Raw genomic sequence first — 19724 nt, 5'->3', positions numbered from 1 at the left:
CACTTCTAACACTAAAGGGAACCATGGTGTGTAGACCAGTTAGGCACTACTAAAATACCCAAAGCGAAGTCTTGCATGATTTTTTGCAAGCATCGTCCAACGAGGCAAAATGGAGGGAAAGCACATTCCCCCCCAGCCTAAAGAGAATGCATCTATAGCCTCCGCCCCTGGGTCTGGCTCCCATGCTACATATCTTGGTAATTGGTAACTAAGCCTGGAGGCAAACAAATCCATATCAGGTGTTCCATAACGAGCAATAATGTCGTTAAATACTTTTTGATTTAACATTCACTCAGTGTGATTATTGAATTTACGAGATCTAATATCTGCCACCGTATTAAATCTACCTGGCAAGTAAGCAGCTGAGATCCAAATCCTCCTGCCCATACACCAATTCCAAATGAGATCAGCTAAAGTATCACAGGCTACTGAGTTTTTAAGAAGGAACTGCAGATGCTGGAAAATCGAAGGTACACAAAAATGCTGGAGAAACTCAGCGGGTGCAGCAGCATCGATGGAGCGAAGGAAATAGGCAACGTTTTGGGCCAAAACCTTTCTTCAGACTGATCGGGGGTGAGGGGGGGGAGAAGAAAGGAAAAAGGAGGAGGAGGAGCCCGAAGGCTGAGGGTGAGATGGGGAGGAGACAGCAAGGGCTAACAAAATTGGGAGAATTCAATATTCATGCCCCCAGGATGCAGACTCCCCAAGCGGAATATGAGGTGCAGTTCCTCCAATTTCCGGTGTTGCTCGCTCTGGCCATGGAGGAGACCCAGGACAGAGAGGTTGGATATGGATGCCTAAATCTAAAGTGGAATTTCTCACTCTCAACTCTCACCCAATGTTGGCAGCCCTACCTTGTTATACAGACTCCCATAGTTAATTTTACAACTGGAGGCATTTTCACGCCATTAAGTAATCACATTGGCTGCATAGCTCCACTTGAGGTTATGTCCCTCTATTTATCCTTCTTTGACTTCATAATAAAACAGACTCGCAGATTGACACCTACAACGTAGTCATATGATACTATCATAGTCGTATGTAACTAATTTTGTTTCAAAAATTGAGCTTCTGATGCTGTCTTCTGTCTGCTGTTGTGTTTGTGCCTGCTGATGAGACAACATTCCATACCATCTTTTTTAATCCCATTTCTGTCAAGGTAGCAGTTTTGCAAATTTTGTCAAATGTAAGATGCTGTGTGCTTATCAATTTGGATTGACTTCACTCTCCTTTTAGCCACAGGCAGTTGTATTTCTAGCACACAATATAAGAACTCGCCAACGTTGCAACGTGAATAAATCTTTTCATGCAACTAATGCAGTTGCTGTTATTCCTCCCAAGCATTGATTCCTTGTATTAAACATGCAAATTCCTGCAATTTCAAATGGGTTTTGATTGAAATAATCCTCTCGTTGATGTACGAGCATATAGTAGTCAATTTAATTATCTTTACTCTTATACTGGGACCTAGCATGTGCATTTTCAGTATGTTCCTTTGCTTTGAGAATATTAATTTATAAAGAAAATATTCCATTCTTTACGCTGCGAAGTACATATGCTTGATTGTGCATTAATAGGCTCTCTATATATCCAGTCTACATTTGAGACATCATTTGATCCTGTTTCGTAGTCATAAAGTTGTACAGCACAGAAATTGATCCATTTGCTCACACTATCTATGCTGACCTTTTTACCAATCTACATTAATCCTATTTGCCTACTTTAAGACCATATCCTTCCAGACTTTGCCTAATTAAATGCATGTCTAAATGCAACTTAAATGTAGTAATTGCAAATTACTACATTTCATCACCTCCTCTGACAGAATGTTCCAGGTAACATACTCTCTGTGTAGAACAAAACCTTCTCCTATTACATCCCCTTTAAAATTCCTTCCTCACACCTGAAACTTGTGCCCCCTTGTTTTTGATGCCCCTATCATGGGGAAATTTCGACTATACCCATTTTATTCCTTTCATCTCCTTGTACATCATCATCATCAACCCTCTCCCTCCTTCACTGCACGCTAAACAAGCCCAGCCTAATCAATTCTCGAGTTACTCCAGCATTTTGTGTCTCCCTTTGATTCAAACCAGCATCTGCAGTTCTTTCTCACACAGCCTAATCAATTACTCCTCACAACTGAAATCTTCCAATCCAGGCAACATCCTAGGCACATGGATATGCAGAGAATGGAAGGCTAAGAATCATGTGCAGGTGGAAGAGGTTAGTTTATCCTGGCATCGTGCTCGACACAGACATTGAGCAAATGGCCCCGTTCCTGTGCTGTACTTTTCTATGCAGCTTAATTGTTTATCCATATGCGTATTGGTAGTCTTATGTCCATAATACTGCATTGTTAACACAAACCGATGCTGGGAGCCTCGGAGTATGTGAACTCAGGAGGGATAGAGAGAAAGGAAAAGGAGGTGGGGTAGCGTTGCTGATTAGAGAGGAGATTAACGCAATGGAAAGGAAGGACATTAGTTTGGAGGATGTGGAATCGGTATGGGTAGAGCTGCGAAACACTAAGGGGCAGAAAACGCTGGTGGGTGTTGTGTACAGGCCACCTAACAGTAGTAGTGAAGTTGGAGATGGTATCAAACAGGAAATAAGAAATGCGTGCGACAAATGCAAAACAGTTATAATGGGTGACTTCAATCTACATATATACATCAAATTGGCAGGGGTGCTGAGGAAGAGGATTTCTTGGAATGTATGCGGGATTGTTAACTAAATCAACATGTAGAGGAACCAACGAGAGAGCAGGCTATTTTAGACTGAGTACTGAGTAATGAGGAAGGGTTAGTTAGCAGTCTTGTTGTACGTGCCCCCTTGGGCAAGAGTAACCATAATATGGTTGAGTTCTTCATTAGGATGGAGAGTGACATTGTTAATTCAGAAACAATGGTTCTGAACTTAAAGAAAGGTAACTTTGAGGGTATGAGACGTGAATTGGCCAAGATTGACTGGCAATTAATTCTTAAAGGGTTGATAGTGGATATGCAATGGAAGACATTTAAAGACTGCATGGATGAACTACTAAAATTGTCCATCCCAGTTTGGGAAAAGAATAAATCAGGGAAGGTAGTACATCCGTGGATTACAAGGGAAATCAGGGATAGTATCAAAGCGAAGGATGATGCGTACAAATTAGCCAGAAAAAGCAGCATTCCGAAGGACTGGGAGAAATTCAGAGACCAGCAGAGGAGGACAAAGGGCTTAATTAGGAAAGGAAAAATAGATTATGAAAGAAAACTGGCAGGGAACATAAAAACTGACTGCAAAAGTTTTTTATAGATATGTGAAATGAAAGAGATTAGTTAAAACAAATGTAGGTCCCTTGCAGTCAGAAACAGGTGAGTTGATCATGGGGAACAAGGATATGGTGGACCAATTGAATAACTACTTTGGTTCAGTCTTCACTAAGGAAGACATAAATAATCTGCCAGAAATAGCTGGGGACCGCGGGTCAAAGGAGTTGGAGGAATTGAGTGAAATCCAGGTTAGCCAGGAAGTGGTGTTGGGTAAATTGAATGGATTAAAGGCCGATAAATCCCCAGGGCCAGATGGGCTGCATCCCAGAGTACTTAAGGAAGTAGCTCCAGAAATAATGGATGCATTAGTAATAATCTTTCAAAACTCTTTAGATTCTGGAGTAGTTCCTGAGGATTGGCGGGTAGCAAACGTAACCCCACTTTTTAAGAAGGGAGGGAGAGAGAAAACGGGGAATTACAGACCAGTTAGTCTAACATCGGTAGTGGGGAAACCGCTAGAGTCAGTTATTAAAGATGGGATAGCAGCACATTTGGAAAGTGGTGAAATCATTGGACAAAGTCAGCATGGATTTACGAAAGGTAAATCATGTCTGACGAATCTTATAGAATTTTTCGAGGATGTAACTAGTAGCGTGGATAGGGGAGAACCAGTGGATGTGGTGTATCTGGACTTCCAGAAGGCTTTCGACAAGGTCCCACATAAGAGATTAGTATACAAACTTAAAGCACACGGCATTGGGGGTTCAGTATTGATGTGGATAGAGAACTGGCTGGCAAACAGGAAGCAAAGAGTAGGGGTAAACGGGTCCTTTTCACAATGGCAGGCAGTGACTAGTGGGGTACCGCAAGGCTCAGTGCTGTGACCCCAGCTATTTACAATATATATTAATGATCTGGATGAGGGAATTGAAGGCAATATCTCCAAGTTTGCGGATGACACTAAGCTGGGGGGCAGTGTTAGCTGTGAGGAGGATGCTAGGAGACTGCAAGGTGACTTGGATAGGCTGGGTGAGTGGGCAAATGTTTGGCAGATGCAGTATAATGTGGATAAATGTGAGGTTATCCATTTTGGTGGCAAGAACAGGAAAGCAGACTATTATTTGAATGGTGGCCGACTAGGAAAAGGGGAGATGCAGCGAGACCTGGGTGTCATGGTATACCAGTCATTGAAAGTAGGCATGCAGGTGCAGCAGGCAGTGAAGAAAGCGAATGGTATGTTAGCTTTCATAGCAAAAGGATTTGAGTATAGGAGCAGGGAGGTTCTATTGCAGTTGTACAGGGTCTTGGTGAGACCACACCTGGAGTATTACATACAGTTTTGGTCTCCAAATCTGAGGAAGGACATTATTGCCATAGAGGGAGTGCAGAGAAGGTTCACCAGACTGATTCCTGGGATGTCAGGACTGTCTTATGAAGAAAGACTGGATAGACTTGGTTTATACTCTCTAGAATTTAGGAGATTGAGAGGGGATCTTATAGAAACTTATAAAATTCTTAAGGGGTTGGACAGGCTAGATGCAGGAAGATTGTTCCCGATGTTGGGGAAGTCCAGGACAAGGGGTCACAGCTTAAGGGTAAGGGGGAAATCCTTTAAAACCGAGATGAGAAGACCTTTTTTCACACAGAGAGTGGTGAATCTCTGGAACTCTCTGCCACAGAGGGTAGTTGAGGCCAGTTCATTGGCTATATTTGAGGGAGTTAGATGTGGCCCTTGTGGCCAAGGGGATCAGAGGGTATGGAAAGAAGGCAGGTACGGGATACTGAGTTGGATGATCAGCCATGATCATATTGAATGGCGGTGCAGGCTCGAAGGGCCGAATGGCCTACTCCTGCACCTAATTTCTATGTTTCTATGTGCACAGGCAATGCCTGGAAGTAGTACAAAAAAATGAGTCTGAGCAACAAATGTGAGAAAACATGAAGAAAATGTAATTTTGCTAAAATCACTTAAAGCATTTAATTAATCAAAATTATAACTTACCTTATTCTTACCTTTCTTCCTTGGCCATCAAATGTCCATGGCTGATGGCTCCTGTGCCAGGCTGTGGAAGCCAACAGGATTAACAAAGGCTGGCTCAATCCTGGGGGTGGAGTTGTATTCATGAGAGGTGTTCTTGGAGGTGAGGATGCTCCTCAAACTGCAGAGCATCTTGGACAATACAATTCACCCTCTCCATGACACACTGGTCAACCTGAGGAGTACCTTCAGCAACAGATTGGTTCCACCAAGATGCAGCACAGAAAGCCAAGGAGATCCTTCTTCCCTGTGGCTATTAAACTGTACAACGCCTCCCCCTTCTGTCGTGAGGTAGACTGACACTCCTCCCCCTCCCCAATCTTTGCACATCTCCAATCCTTTCCACTCGTCACTTTAATTTCATGTATCTTGTGTTTTACCATTGATGGCAGATCAATTTCCCTCCTGGGATAAATAGTTTTATCATATCATAAGTCTATCCTGGCACAGCATCTGTGGGTAAATTCTCCAGCATAGGTGTTGGAGTATTCAATAGTTTTAGTGCTTCACTCTTGGACTTCTTGCAGAATCCATCGGAAGAATGCGGCCAAGAAATCTCCAACAGAGCTCACCACTTTTGCCTGAAGGTCAGATCAAACCAGGGCCCACATGCCAATAATTTGCTGTAGAGCTGCTGGCATCTCCCAGCATGGTCTGGCCAATAGATTTACAAGGGAAGGAAATAAAATACCTCAGAATTATTTCAAATTAAGGGATTCCGCAACATTAAAGGTCACAATTACAGGAAAGTTCATGTCTCAGCAAGTACTATTTGTATAAGGATTGATTAATACTTGGCACAGTCTTTTTAATGGCAAATGTCCTTCGAAACAGTTTGATATGGTGGGTTCATAGATTTCCATATAAATGTGAAATGGATTGGCCAATGTGTTTTCCGGTCTATTCTTAGCTATGTGAAGTAGCACTTGCCTTGTGATCCAAGGAAGTTTGCTACGTGAGAAAGATGCTGTTTAATTATAAGGGGCTGTATTTAGTAACGCTGTTAGTTGAAGCTTGCTCATAGATTCCAGTCACCATGCAACCACTGATGAATATGAAACCATATTTACAATGCATCAGTATAATGAGGGAGGAACCACAGAAGGGTCTGGACCCGAAACATCACCCATACCTTCTCTCCAGAGATGCTGCCTATTCCGCTGTTACGCCAGCATTTTGTGTCCATCTGCAGTATAATGAGGGAACTGTCTGCACAATGCGAACAGAACTAGTTGCAGCTTTTTTACCTTGTGGATTTTCCAGGCTTTCAAAAAATACTACCCACAAAAGTTATTGGACCATTTTGAAGACTCTGGCCAATCTCCAGGTGTGTCTGTGCCAAAGGTTACTATGACAGACCCTTATCAGAATCTTCCTGAGAGTGAACCCCTATAAAGCAAGTGGTCCGAATGGAGTCCCTGGCCTCATCCTTTGGACCTGTGCGGACCAGCTGGCAGAGATATTCACGGAGATTTTAAGAAGGAACTGCAGATGCTGGAAAATCGTGGGTACACAAAAAAATGCTGGAGAAACTCAGCGGGTGCAGCAGCATCTATGGAGCGAAGGAAATAGGCAACATTTCGGGCCAAAACCCTTCTTCAGACTGATGGGAGTCTGCATCCTGGGGCCCCTGTGTCAAGAGGATCATCATCATCCCAGTGCCAAGGAAAGTAAAGTAACATGCCATAATGACTACTATCCAGTGGCTCTGACCACCATCATGAAGTGCTTCGAGAGTCTAGTGATGGAACATATTAACTGCGGCCTTCCAACCAGCCTTGATATACTGCAGTTTTCTTACCATTGCACCAGGTACACAGCAGATGCCAACTCCCTGGCCCTTTACTCATCTCTGGAACATCTAGACAACAAGGACTCCTACATTAAACTTCTATTTTTTTGAGGGGCTATAGCTCTGTATTCAACATCATAATCCCATCCAAAACTCATCTCTACACTCCTGGACCAAGGAATCAGCACCCACTCTGCCACTGAATCCATAACCTTCTGACCCACAGACCAGAGTCAGTGAGGATTGATGACAACACCTCCTCCACAATAATTCTGAACACTGGTGCCCCGCAAGGAAGCATTCGCAATTCCCCTACTGTGCTTCATGTTCACTCGTGACCGTTTGGCCAAATTCGGCTCTCGCTCCATCTACAAGTTTGCAGATGACACCACTGTGGTGAGCCGGATGATGAACAATGATGAGATGGAGTACAGGATGGAGATGGGAAAGTTAGTAACATGGTGTCAGGACAATAACCTCTTTTTCAATGTCAGCAAGACAAAGGTACTAGTTAGCCACTTAAGGAAGCATGATGGAGTATATGCTCCACTCAGCATCAATGGATCCAAATAGAAAATTATTGAGAGCTTTAAGTTCTTTGACATTAATATTACCAACAATTAGTCATGTACAAACCATATTGATGCGACAGCCAAGAAGGCACACCAATGTCTCTACTTCCTGAGGAGACTGAGGAAATTTGGTATGTCTCCAATAATTCTTACAAACTTTCACAGATGCACCATAAAATGCATACTGTCAGGTTGCATCACAGCTTGGTTTGGGAACAGCTCTGCTTAAGACTGCAAGAAATTGCAGAGTTGTAGATATAGCCCAATTCAGCTTGCAGACCCAACATCCCACCATTGACTCCATCTACACTTCATGCTGCCTCAGAAAAGCAGCCAACATAATTAAAAACCAGTCCCACCCTGGTCATTCCTCCTTCTCCCTGCTCCCATCCGGCAGAAGATTGACAGACTGCACCATCATGCTCATGAGCAGCTTCTTTATCAGACTTCTGAACAGTCCTTACATAAGCTAGGGTGCCATCTGGTTCACCTCTACCTCATTGTGAATATTGGACATTTGTCTATGGAACTGATGCACTACAATGCTGAGAACGATATTCTGCACTCTGTATCTTTCCATTAGCTTTATCCATTGAACTTGAGTTTGATTAGATTGTATTTATGTATAGTATTAAGTTGTTTAAAATGTACTTCGGACATTTTCTCCACAAACTTTTCAGTCACCTCTTATTTTGGCCTCTATTACAATGTTATAGCTATTCCTTTTTTCCCCTTGTAAAGCAATGTTGAATTTATTTTAAATACTGTAAAGCGCTGCATGATCAATGTTGTCAAAAAAGTGCCAATTCAGCTGACCACACAATCTTGAAATGCAACATTTTAGAGTGTGAAGATGAGTTGGATACAAGATCTTAACATAATGAAATAATGTCCAACAATAATGCAGGAAGCAAAAGGGTAAGGTTTTCTAAACAAATATTGGATCTTGGGAGCTCCAATAATACTTACATTAATCCCATGATCAACTCTTCTGTGGCATATGGCACCAACTGGACATGTTGTTTTGTACATTTGCTTCAACAAGGAGGATGATGAAATGTCTTGATGTTAATGAATATCCTGAAGACGAGACAGATTTTCAGTCCGCTTGTCATGAAGTGACAGTTTTCCACGACATCATTTTCAGTTCCCATGAAAATGTATATTAATGTCATGGGAATCTACTGAACTTTGTAAACTTTTGGCAATGGCATATTCAGTAAAATGCATGCTATTTTTGCCAGATGTGGCTGCAACCATGCATGAAGTGCAGCAAGATGCTGTGATAAGTTGGAGCTCCATTTATATTTAAGTAGCTGTGGTTATAAATTGTTACAGTTTAATTTAATTGTTTCAAACTAACAGCTATAAAACATGGTTAACAAAGTATGAAGAAGCGTTTCGGCCCGAAACGTTGCCTATTTCCTTCGCTCCATAGATGCTGCTGCACCCGCTGAGCTACTCCAGCTTTTTTGTGTACCTTCGATTTTCCAGCATCTGCAGTTCCTTCTTAAACAATATGATGCATACATGGGATTTTAGAGAAACAACGCCATTGTTATTTTGTATATAGTATATTACAACTACATTATTATAACTATTCTGATGGAAATTGGATGTTTGTAACAGTTGGGCTGAAGGAAATGTTGGCCTTTGAATGGTTTGAGACAGAGGCTTCCGTATTAAACTTGAACTGCTTTTTGAAAAAGTGCAAGGAGTAAGGATGGCTAGGAGTGAATGGCAGAAATTGTAAAATAGAATTATAAACTAGCATTGAAATGGTCACTGTTTCATGGAACTGATGATTTTCTTTTGACTTCAATGGAGAGTTTCAGCTGTTAAAGCACAGACAAATCTTCATCTGAATTGGTAGACCACAAGTACATCCAGTTTCCTAAGTATAGTGTGTGTGTATATCCTAAAACCATGTTATGTCCTATCATTGAAGTTTTGGCAATTTCATCTTGCTAAAATAGGACTGGTGCAAATGCATGTATTTAGGTGGGACTAATGGAAAAAAGTTGTTCGGCACGGACTTGTAGGGCCGAGATGGCCTGTTTCCGTGCTATAATTGTTATATGGTTATATGGTTATTTAATGCATCATCTTACATTTATGAATAGGGCTGAACAGACTCTATTGAGAGCATTCAGATTCTGAATTTTCCCTGTAAAGATAACTGTCATTTTGTGTCCACTCTTGTTTCTTCTTACCGAATAGGTAATTTAGTACAACCGTGATGGGGAATGGAATAGTTAGTTTGCATTTTATGAACCATTTTCCCAATTATTCTCAAAGCCTCCTTTGGCAACTAATTCTATATATTTAACAAACTAATAGTTACCTAAATCATAGCTGTGATTTGCTTCATTATCCAGACATAAGCATAAATTCAAACTATTCTTGTTTCTGGTTTCACGGTATATCATTTATTTGCAAAATAAATTTATTTTTGTTTTTGTTATTAAAAAAAATTGATACAATATAAAACATCTTGACTACTTCTTATAGACTGACTCACAATTAATTTTATCTGTTAATTGCTATTTCCATCTGAATATTTTTCACACATTAACATTATCTGACCCACTCGGTGGACAATTTATCCAGTTTCTCTCAGCCCTTTGTATTTTGTATTAACAAGTTACTCTTTTCACAGAAAGGAATTAGGGTCGTGGAAATTAATTCACAAAATTTAAACAAAATATTTCAGGAGGATTTTCATTTTTTAATTTTATTTCTGGCATAGAACTTCCCCACCTAATGTCAGCAGCAGCACAACATGCAAAATTCATGTATTAAGATACTTTGCACTATCTGAAACATGTTTTTAATTTACTTGCAGTCCAACCAATGTTTAATACCTTTTCTCCCGAAGTAGTGGTATTTAAAAGGCCATTGCACAAAATGTGTTTGGTTATCAGTGTGATCTGCATTTTTATTCCCTGTGTGAGTAGTAGCTCATGACTTTGGTGGTATCAGTAGAAAGAAATATTGACATTTTCTTGTATTAGGCACTGGGAACAGCCTTTTTCTTCCCTCCTGCTCTTCCTCCTCCTCCTCCCCCCTTCACCACCTAATTTATTCCACACCATAAATTGTCATATTGCTCTTTACTCCACATAAATCCTACTGCTACTGCTCAAATCAGCCAAACTGATCCATTCTCTGTGGGACAGTCATTCTTAAATCATGTTTAGGAATTCATGTCTGCAGTGTGCGGTATTGAATGACTTAGTCATGTGATTTCATGAACTGAGATAAACTTGCTTCAACAAGCAGGAAGGCAGGGATTAGCGTGAACTCGGGTCTAGCTTATTGTCATATACACAAGCACAGTGAGGTACAGGTACAATGTAAAACCATGGGAATGACCTGCATTTTTAATTAGAATGGGAACATTTATGAATATTTCTATTGGAATTAACATAATTTTAATAGTGGAAATATGCAAGAATATAAATATAATTTCAGCACAAGATCATTGCAACTTGACTATTTACATACTCGGAATGAGACATTTATTGGTAATGATTTTAAATGCCGGCCATTAATTAAGAATACGCAACGTAACATATTATTACAGCAGGTAGTGCCTTTGTTGCACAAACCCATTAATGCAGGTTCAATCTTGACCTTTGATATCATTAAAAATCTAGGAAATAAAACATCTTGATTGCTTCTTACAGACTGACTCTATCAATTAGTTTCATGGGTTAATTACTAATTTAGTCTGAATACTTTTCCTTGGGAAATATATTTTTATGATTACCCTATGAATTTTAAACACAATCTATTAAACAGTCAGGCTTTAACTCTGAGCATTAACAAGGTATAGACACAAAAAAACTACAGATGCGGGAAATGAGCAAAAAGCAAAAAGCTGGAGGAACTCGATGGGATAGGAAGCATGTGTGGAGGGAGAAGGACAGGTGACGTTTCGGGTTTGAAAACGGGTTGCCACAATGGAGCAGCGGTAGAGTTGCTGCCTTACAGAGCCAGATTTTTGGGTTCAATCCTGACTACAGGGGCTGTCTGTCTGGAGTTTGTATCTTCGTAGGATGGTGAATCTGTGGAATTCTTTGCCACAGAAGGCTGTGGAGGCAAAGTCAGTGAATATATTTAAGGCAGAGATAGATCGATTCTTGATTATTACAGGTATCAGAGATTAAGGGGAGAAAGCAGGCGAATGGGATTAGGAGGGAGAGATAGATCAGCCATGATTGAATGGCGGAGTAGACTTGATGGGCTGAATGGCCTAATTCTACTCCTATCACATGATCTTATAACCTTCCCCCTGTGACTACATGGGGTTTCTCCCCTTTCCTCCCATATGATTTAGTTTAGTTTAGTTCAGAGATACAGCATAGAAACAGGACATTCGGCCCACCAAGTCCACACCGACCAGCGATTCTTGCACATTAACGCTATCCTATACACTAGGGACAATTTACATTTATACAAAGCCAATTAACCTACAAACCTGTATATCTTTGGAATGTGGGAATAAACCGAAGATCTCGGAGAAAAACCACCCAGTTCTCGAGCGCTGTTAGGCAGCAACTGTGGAAAGCATCTTGTCCGGGAACATTACCATCTGGTTCGGGAATTGCTCTGCCAAGGACAAAAAGGCTCTGCAGAGAGTAGTGCGTTCGGCCGAAAGCACTATGGGAACTTCACTCACCCCCCTGCAGGAACTATACACAGGAGGTGCAACTCCAGAGCAAACAAAATCATGAGAGACCTCTTCCACCCCTGCAACGGACTGTTCCAGCCGCTACGGTCAGGCAAACGCCTCCGTTGCCACGCAGTGAGAACGGAGATGTTGAGAAGGAGTTTCTTCCCAGAGGCAATTCGGACTGTAAACGCCTTTCTCACCAGGGACTAACTGTACAGAACGTTTTTCCTTCTATTATTTATTATGTAAAATAATATGTGTGTTATGATTGTGTTTATAATTTGTTTGGTTGTTTTGTTGTTCCGCGAGCATTGCCACTTTCATTTCACTGCACATCTCGTATGTGTATGTGACAAATAAACTTGACTTGACTTGACTTGACTGCTGCGCCACTGTGGTATCATTTAAAAAAAATCAAGGAAATATGAACACCGGAGAATGCTATTAATCTTAATTGATTTTTATCGCAGTTCTCAGAGCAGTTCCATCAGTCTTATTATCTTGTTCTCTCTAACACTACCTCTGTTTCTCCTGTGACCCATCCACACTAGTAAAGGAAATCATGGGGGAAACCCACGTAACCACTGAGAGAATATACAAACTTCACATAATGATAATGGTTTAGGAGCAAGGAGGTTCTATTATTGTTGCACAGGGCCATGGTGAGACTGCACCTGGAGATTGTGTGCAAATTTTGGTCTCCTAATTTGAGGAAGGACATTATTGCTTTTGAGGGATTGCAGAATAGGTTCACCAGGTTCATTCCTGGGATGGCAGGACTGACATATGATGAATGGGTCGGCTGGGCTTGTATTCACTGGAATTTAGAAGGATGAGAAGGGTTCTTATAGAAACATATAAAACATAAAATTCTTAAAGGATTGGTCAGGCTAGATGCAGGAAAAATGTTCCTGATGTTGGGGGGAGTCCAGAACCAGGGGTCACAGTTTAAGAATAAGGGGAAGGCCATTTAATACTGAGATGAGGACAATTCTTTTTCACCCAGAGAGTTGTGAATCTGTAAAATTCTCTGCCACAGAAGGCAGTGGAGGCCAATTCACTGGATGGTTTCAAGAGAGAGTTCGATTTAACTCTTAGGGCTATAGAAATCAAGGGATATGGGGAAAGAGCAGGAACTGGGTACTTATTTTAGATGATCAGCCATTATCATATTAAATGGCAGTGCTGGCTTGAATGGTCTACTCCTGCACCTATGTTTGTATGATTAAACGCAGGTCGCTGGGTCTGGGAAGCAGCAGCACCACCTGATGTGCCAGTGAGTCACCTCCTGTTTGTATGGACACTCCACATTCTCATTGTGACCATAATAGGTAAATGCCAACTGTAAGCTGCCTCAGTTGTAAGAGGGTAGGAGAATAAAGAGGAACACGTGAGAGAGATTTGAGAATTGAAATAAGTGGGGATATTGGACTGATAGGAATGTTCTGAGAATTGGCACAGACTTGATGGTCAAGTCGCACAAATCAATCCCTCCCTTCCATTGAGTTTAATTTATTGCCATGTGTACCGAGGTACAGTGAAAAGCTTTTGTTGCATGCTAACTAGTCAATGGAAAGACAATATGTGAATACAAATTGTCATTTAATTGGCTTCTGTAAATTGTCCCTAGTGTGTAGGATTGAACTAGTGCACGGGTGACCATTGTTCGGCGTGGGCTGAAGGGCCTGTTTGCACGCAGTATCTCTAAATTAAACTACCATCCACAGTGTACAAATAAATACACGATAAAGGAAATAACGTGTATTCCCGAGTCACATCCCGGCCACTCCCACTTCTCCCCTCTCCCATCAGGCAAGAGGTATAGAAGTGCGCAAACACACACATCCAGATTCATGGACATTTTCTTCCCAGCTGTTATCAGGTAACTGAACCATCCAACCCACAGCTAGAGCCTGAGCTACTAGTTCTGAGCTACTATCTACTTCTTTGGAGACCCTCAAACTATCTTTAATCGGACTTTACTGGACTTTATCTTGCACTAAACGTTATTCTCTTCATCATGCATGTGTACACTCTGGAGGCTCGATTGTAATCTTGTATTGTCTTTCCGCTGACTGGCTAGTACGCGACAAAAGCTTTTCACTGTACTTCAGTTTACGTGACAATAAGCTTAACTCAAATTCTACCTCTGTAACAATAAACAACTTGCAGCAATAATGTACATGCACCTACAAATCCTTTGATTACACGTTGCAGCCATTTTGTAACAATGTAAAGCGTTCTTAAAATGCAATTTGTGTTGCATTGAAGAAATATTGTCACATTCATATGCAGCTTAAAATTATGACATAAACCATATGTAGAATTTACTATGAACAAAAGCAAAATATAAGCATGCATTGGTATGTCGATTCTGATGTGTTAACTTTGTCAAATAGGTCTACTTCATCAATGTAATTTTGTATTTATAAAGCACCCAACACCACATACATGTCAGAGGTAAATTCCATTTGCTATTTCTCTGTCCACTTTCCCAAGTGATCCGGATCTTGGTGTATATTTGGATATCTTTCCTCACTCTCCACTCCACCACCAATGTTGACGTAATCTGCAAATGTACTCATAATGTTAACTACATTGTCACCCAATTCATTAACATGTAACAGACATCAGTGCACCCAGCAACAACCTATGCAGCACTCCACTGGTCACAGGTCTCCAATCAGAAAGGTCTCCAACCCTATCCAAATACCCTGTGAATCATTCCTCCAAGCTAAATGTGAATCCAATGTGACCTAAGCTTTTAGACAATCCTACCATGTGTCAGAATTATGCAACACATTTTTCTATGGAAAAACCCATGCTGACTATCACTAATCAGTCCCCCCTATCCAAATACTGGTGGATCATGCACTTCAGAAGCGCATCCAACAACTTTCCCACCTCTGACGTCAGGCTCACCAGCCGGTAGTTCTGTTGCTGCCCTTCAATTTCAATTTCAATTAACTTTATTTATCCATTAGGAACGTTGGTTCCTAATTAATTGCCCTTATTAAATAGCGATAGAACATTAGCCACTCTCCAGTCTTCTCAAACTTTACCTATGGCTAAAGATAATGCAGATCTCTCTGCAAGGGGTCCCGCTGTTTCCTCTCTAACTTCCCACAAGCTCCGAGGATGTACTGGGTCAGGCCATGAGAATTTATCTACTTTAATGCACTTTCGTAATACTCTTTAGTAATATATATGATCTAAGACATCCAAACTCCTATAACTCAATTTAGGATTATCCTTTACCTTGCCTACCAGTCCATTTCGGGTCCTCCTTCTGCTCACCTGATTGCCTCCTTAAGTATAACTACGCTTCTTACACGCTTGGGATTTGCTTGGTCCCAACTGCCTAAATTGAATGCCTTCCTCCTTTTCCCTGACTAGGGCCTCAACATCTTTCATCGTCCAGGGTTACCTAAAATTGCCAGTCTTGCCCCTCACCCGAACAAGAACACCCTGTACTTCTGCTATTGCATTTTTTAAAGCCTCCCACTTGCCAGCCATCTCCTTACCTGCAAATAAGCTGTCGCAATCGACTTCTGCAAGTTTTCCCCCCTCATGCTTCCATAATCGTCCTTGCCCCAATTCAGGACTTGATCTTTTTCCATAACTGCTTTAAAACTAATAGGGTTATAGTCATTGGTCCCAAAGTGCAACTCTAGCACTTCAATCACCTGCCCTACCTAGTTCCTGGAGTGGAGATCCAGTGCTGTGCCTTCTCGAGATAGGACTCAAATGCATGTAAATGGGACCAGCTTAGTAGATGGGGCATCTTGGTCAATATGGACGAGTTGGTCTGAAGGATCTATTTCCACACTGACTCTGTCTCTCTTTCTTCTACTTTATCTTTTCTCCCTCTCACCCCCCTCCTCCCCGGCTCCTCTCTCCCATCACTCCCTTTTTCTCTTACCCTCGCCCTCTCCCCTTTTCTCTTGTCCACAAACTCTTTTTCTACTTTCAAGGCAAGCCACATTTGATATTGTTTGATCCAATCTATTAGAATATCCTATTACAAAAATGTTTTTCTTGGAGTTAATTTCACAGCATGCTTCAATTACATGATAAAAGTTGAATCCAGTCATTAGTCCCATCCACTCGTTGTTTTATGGAACAGTGGTAATACGTTGCAGATAACCATCAATCTCTTTGAGGTATCCATATCTCATCAACAGAGTATACTCAAAAATTCAGCCTCGACAACAAGCCTGGGTGTGCTTCATTCCAACCACTAAATGAAAACAGATGTTAGCTTTGAAGGATTTTTTTGTTCCCTCAGTACTGTCTGAAATCACTCATAATGCCATAGCATTAACTACTTTTTGACTTTATGAATTTAAACAGAATTAGTGACAGCCCAATATGTGAACTTTAGAGTCATGGAGTGATATAGTGTGGAAGCAGGCCCTTCGGCCCAACTTGACCACACCGGCCAACATGTCCCAGATACAGTAGTCCCACCTGCCTGCGCTTGGTCTATATCCTTTCAAACCTGTCGTATCCATGTACCTGTCTAACTGTTCCTTAAACATTGGTATAGTCCCAGCCTCAACTACCTCCTCTGGCAGCTTGTTCCATACACCCACCCACCACCCTTTGTGTGAGTAAGGACACAGTATTGTTGATTATGTCCTTATATCCTCGTGGCATATCTGAATTTTCTATTGTATTATAACATGGAAACTGACCAAAAGAAGCCCAACAAATTGTTATGACACAGAAATAGCTCTGTACACCAAAACCAAAAGTTTAGAGAAGGCTTCTAGCTGTGAGAAAATCTAAAATAGTTTGCGGAAACATAGGTCATATATTCCAAATTATTCCAAGGATATTGTGGTCACTTCATCACCATGTTCCATACCAAGGAGTGGAATTTAAAATCAATATGAATGAAAGAAAAGTAAGGTCAGTGAGGATAGGGGGTATTGGTAAGTGAATTTAAACCTGTGGCAGTGAAGATATGACAATATACTTCCTGGTTGGGATGCTTTGTAAATTGGTGGGGAACAAGTGTTTGCATGCACCTGTTGCCCTTCTCGAGGATGCAGATTATGGGGTTTGGAAAATACTATTTAAAAACCCTGGATGAGTAATGTAGAACATAGAGCAGTACAGCACAGGAACAGGCCCTTCAGCCCACAATGTCCATGCCGAACATGATCTCAAGTTAAACTAATCTCCTCTGCCTGTAGATGATCCATATTCTGTGCCTATCCAAAAGCCTTTTAAATGCCGCCAGACACTCATGTTCCAGACACTCGCCACTCTGTGTGAAAGTAAAACTTTAGAAAAACCCCACCCATTTCTATTAACTTTTCTCTCTCACTTTCAAATTATGCCTCTAGTCTTTGACATTTTCACCCTTGGAAAAGCATACCGACTGTCTACCCTATCCACGCCACGAATAATTTTATATTTTTCGCACAGAGGGTAGTGGGTATCTGGAACGAGCTGCCAGACGTGGTGGTTGAGGCAGGTGCTGCAACACCATTTCAAGACATTTGTACAGGTACATGGATAGAAAAGATTTAGAGGGTTGTGAGCCAAGCACAGGCAGGTGAGACGAGCCTTGATGGGACATGGCAGCATCTCTGGAGAAAAAGGATGGCTGACGTTTTGGGTCAGGACTAAGATGACGTTCGGACATTGGTTGCTAAGTGGCCAGCAACATTCCCTCACAACTTTCTTCACAGTATCACAATGTTTAAGAAACATTTAGCCAGGTAGATGGAAAAGATGGGCTTAGATGGATATGGGCCAAACGCAGGCAGATGAGGCTAGTGTAGATGGGGCATGGTGGGCGGCTTGGGCAAATTGAGTCAATGGGCCTGTTTCCAATCTCTATGAGCTAGCCAAACTGTGTTTGGTGAAGAAGACATAACTGAGGCAATTTTCAATGTCAAGTAGTTGGCCAGAGTTTTAACTGCACTGGACCAGTTTGGATAGAGGTGGAGGACAGGTTTTTAGAACCCCAGCAGGGATGTTGTCGAGTCCCATAGACAATGCTGTTTCCTCTGATCTTGGCTCCGGTTTCACACAAGAGTATGCTTCGGGTTGGGCTGGGAATGCCAGAAGGAAAATATTATACAAATTGAATATTTATGATATAAGTTTGTCAGCAAATGCTGTGAGATTAGATTATAGTGACTCATGTTCCCTGATTGGTAATAAGTGAACTGGATCTGAGGTACCAACCTCCATTGTAAATAAATGTGGACCACAGAAAACCTTCCCCTGAACAATTGTATCTGAATAAACACGTTCCTTTTGCAAATCACTACAGTTGTGTACCCCTGGGCTCCTCTGACTGCCTCTCTCAAATCTATGACCTCTAATACGAAGAAGGACAAATCGTGGAGGGTAAATTATTGGAGGGGATTCTGAGACAGAATCTATATGCATTTGGAGAGGCATGGACTAATTAGCAATTGTTAACTTGGCTTTGTATATATGAAATCGTGTCTCATAGATTTGATTGCATTTTTTAAGGTTGGAATTTTAAAGAGGTGACAATGAATATTGATGACAGTGTGGTCAATCAATTGCAGCAAGCCCTTTGACAAGATACTGCATGGTAAGCTGGTCCGAAAGGTTAGATCACATGGGCGAGCTTGCCCGTTGGATACAAAATTGGCTTGAAGGTAGGAGACAGAGGGTGGTGGTGGAGGGTTGTATCGCCAATTGGAGGCCTGTAACAAATGGTATGCCATAAGAATCGATGCCGTTCATTACTGATCACTGTCATTCATTATTTACATTAACAATTTGAAAGTGAATGTAGGTGGCATAGTGATGCAGTGTGGAAACAGGCCCTTCAGCCTAACTTGCCCACACCGACCAACATGTCCCAGCTACACTAGTCCCACTTGCCAGCATTTGGTCGATATCCCTCCAAACCTGTCCTATCCATGTCCTGTCTAACAGCTTCTTAAATGTTGTGATAGTTCCTGCTTCAACTACCTCCTCTGGCAGCTTGTTCCATACATCCACCACCCTTTGTGTGAAAAGGTTACCTCAGATTCTTATTAAATCCTTTCCACCTTAAACCTATGGCCTCTGGTCCTTGATTCACCTACTCTGGGCAAGAGGCTCTGTGCATCTACCCAATTTATTCCTCTCATGTTCTTATACACCTCTATAAGATCATCCCTCATCCTCCTGCACTCCTAGGATAGAGTCCCAGCGTATGCAACCTCTACCTTGTATTGTATTGTATTGTATATCTTTATTGTCATTTACTGTGTATTCACATACCCAGAGGAAACAAAAAAACGTTGCTCAACCAGTGTCCATTCAGTGTGCATTAAAAATAAATAGAAATAAAAATACATATATCATGAACAAATTTAACACTCTACTAAACATTCAACAGGCGTTC

The 19724-nt window shown here is 41.4% G+C and overlaps 1 protein-coding gene across 4 annotated transcripts in view; it reads left to right on the top strand.

The window, feature by feature from the left end:
- Positions 1-19724, top strand: part of fam171a1 (family with sequence similarity 171 member A1) — a 189685-nt gene that overhangs the window by 80966 nt on the left and 88995 nt on the right. Inside the window, exon 1 of one of the 4 annotated variants that reach the window (XM_055655743.1) lies at positions 18854-18920. The exons of the other annotated variants lie outside the window; for them this stretch is intronic. Coding sequence (XP_055511718.1) covers positions 18869-18920 — 52 coding nt within the window. The 5' untranslated portion in view covers positions 18854-18868. Of the gene's footprint in view, positions 1-18853; positions 18921-19724 lie in introns of those variants that run through there. 4 annotated transcript variants of the gene reach the window in all.

This window comes from Leucoraja erinacea, chromosome 2 (assembly GCF_028641065.1).
Source record: "Leucoraja erinacea ecotype New England chromosome 2, Leri_hhj_1, whole genome shotgun sequence".
Classification (NCBI taxonomy): domain Eukaryota; kingdom Metazoa; phylum Chordata; class Chondrichthyes; order Rajiformes; family Rajidae; genus Leucoraja; species Leucoraja erinaceus.
The sequence above is the reverse complement of the archived record's forward strand: the minus strand, read 5'-3'. Positions and strand labels throughout refer to the sequence as shown.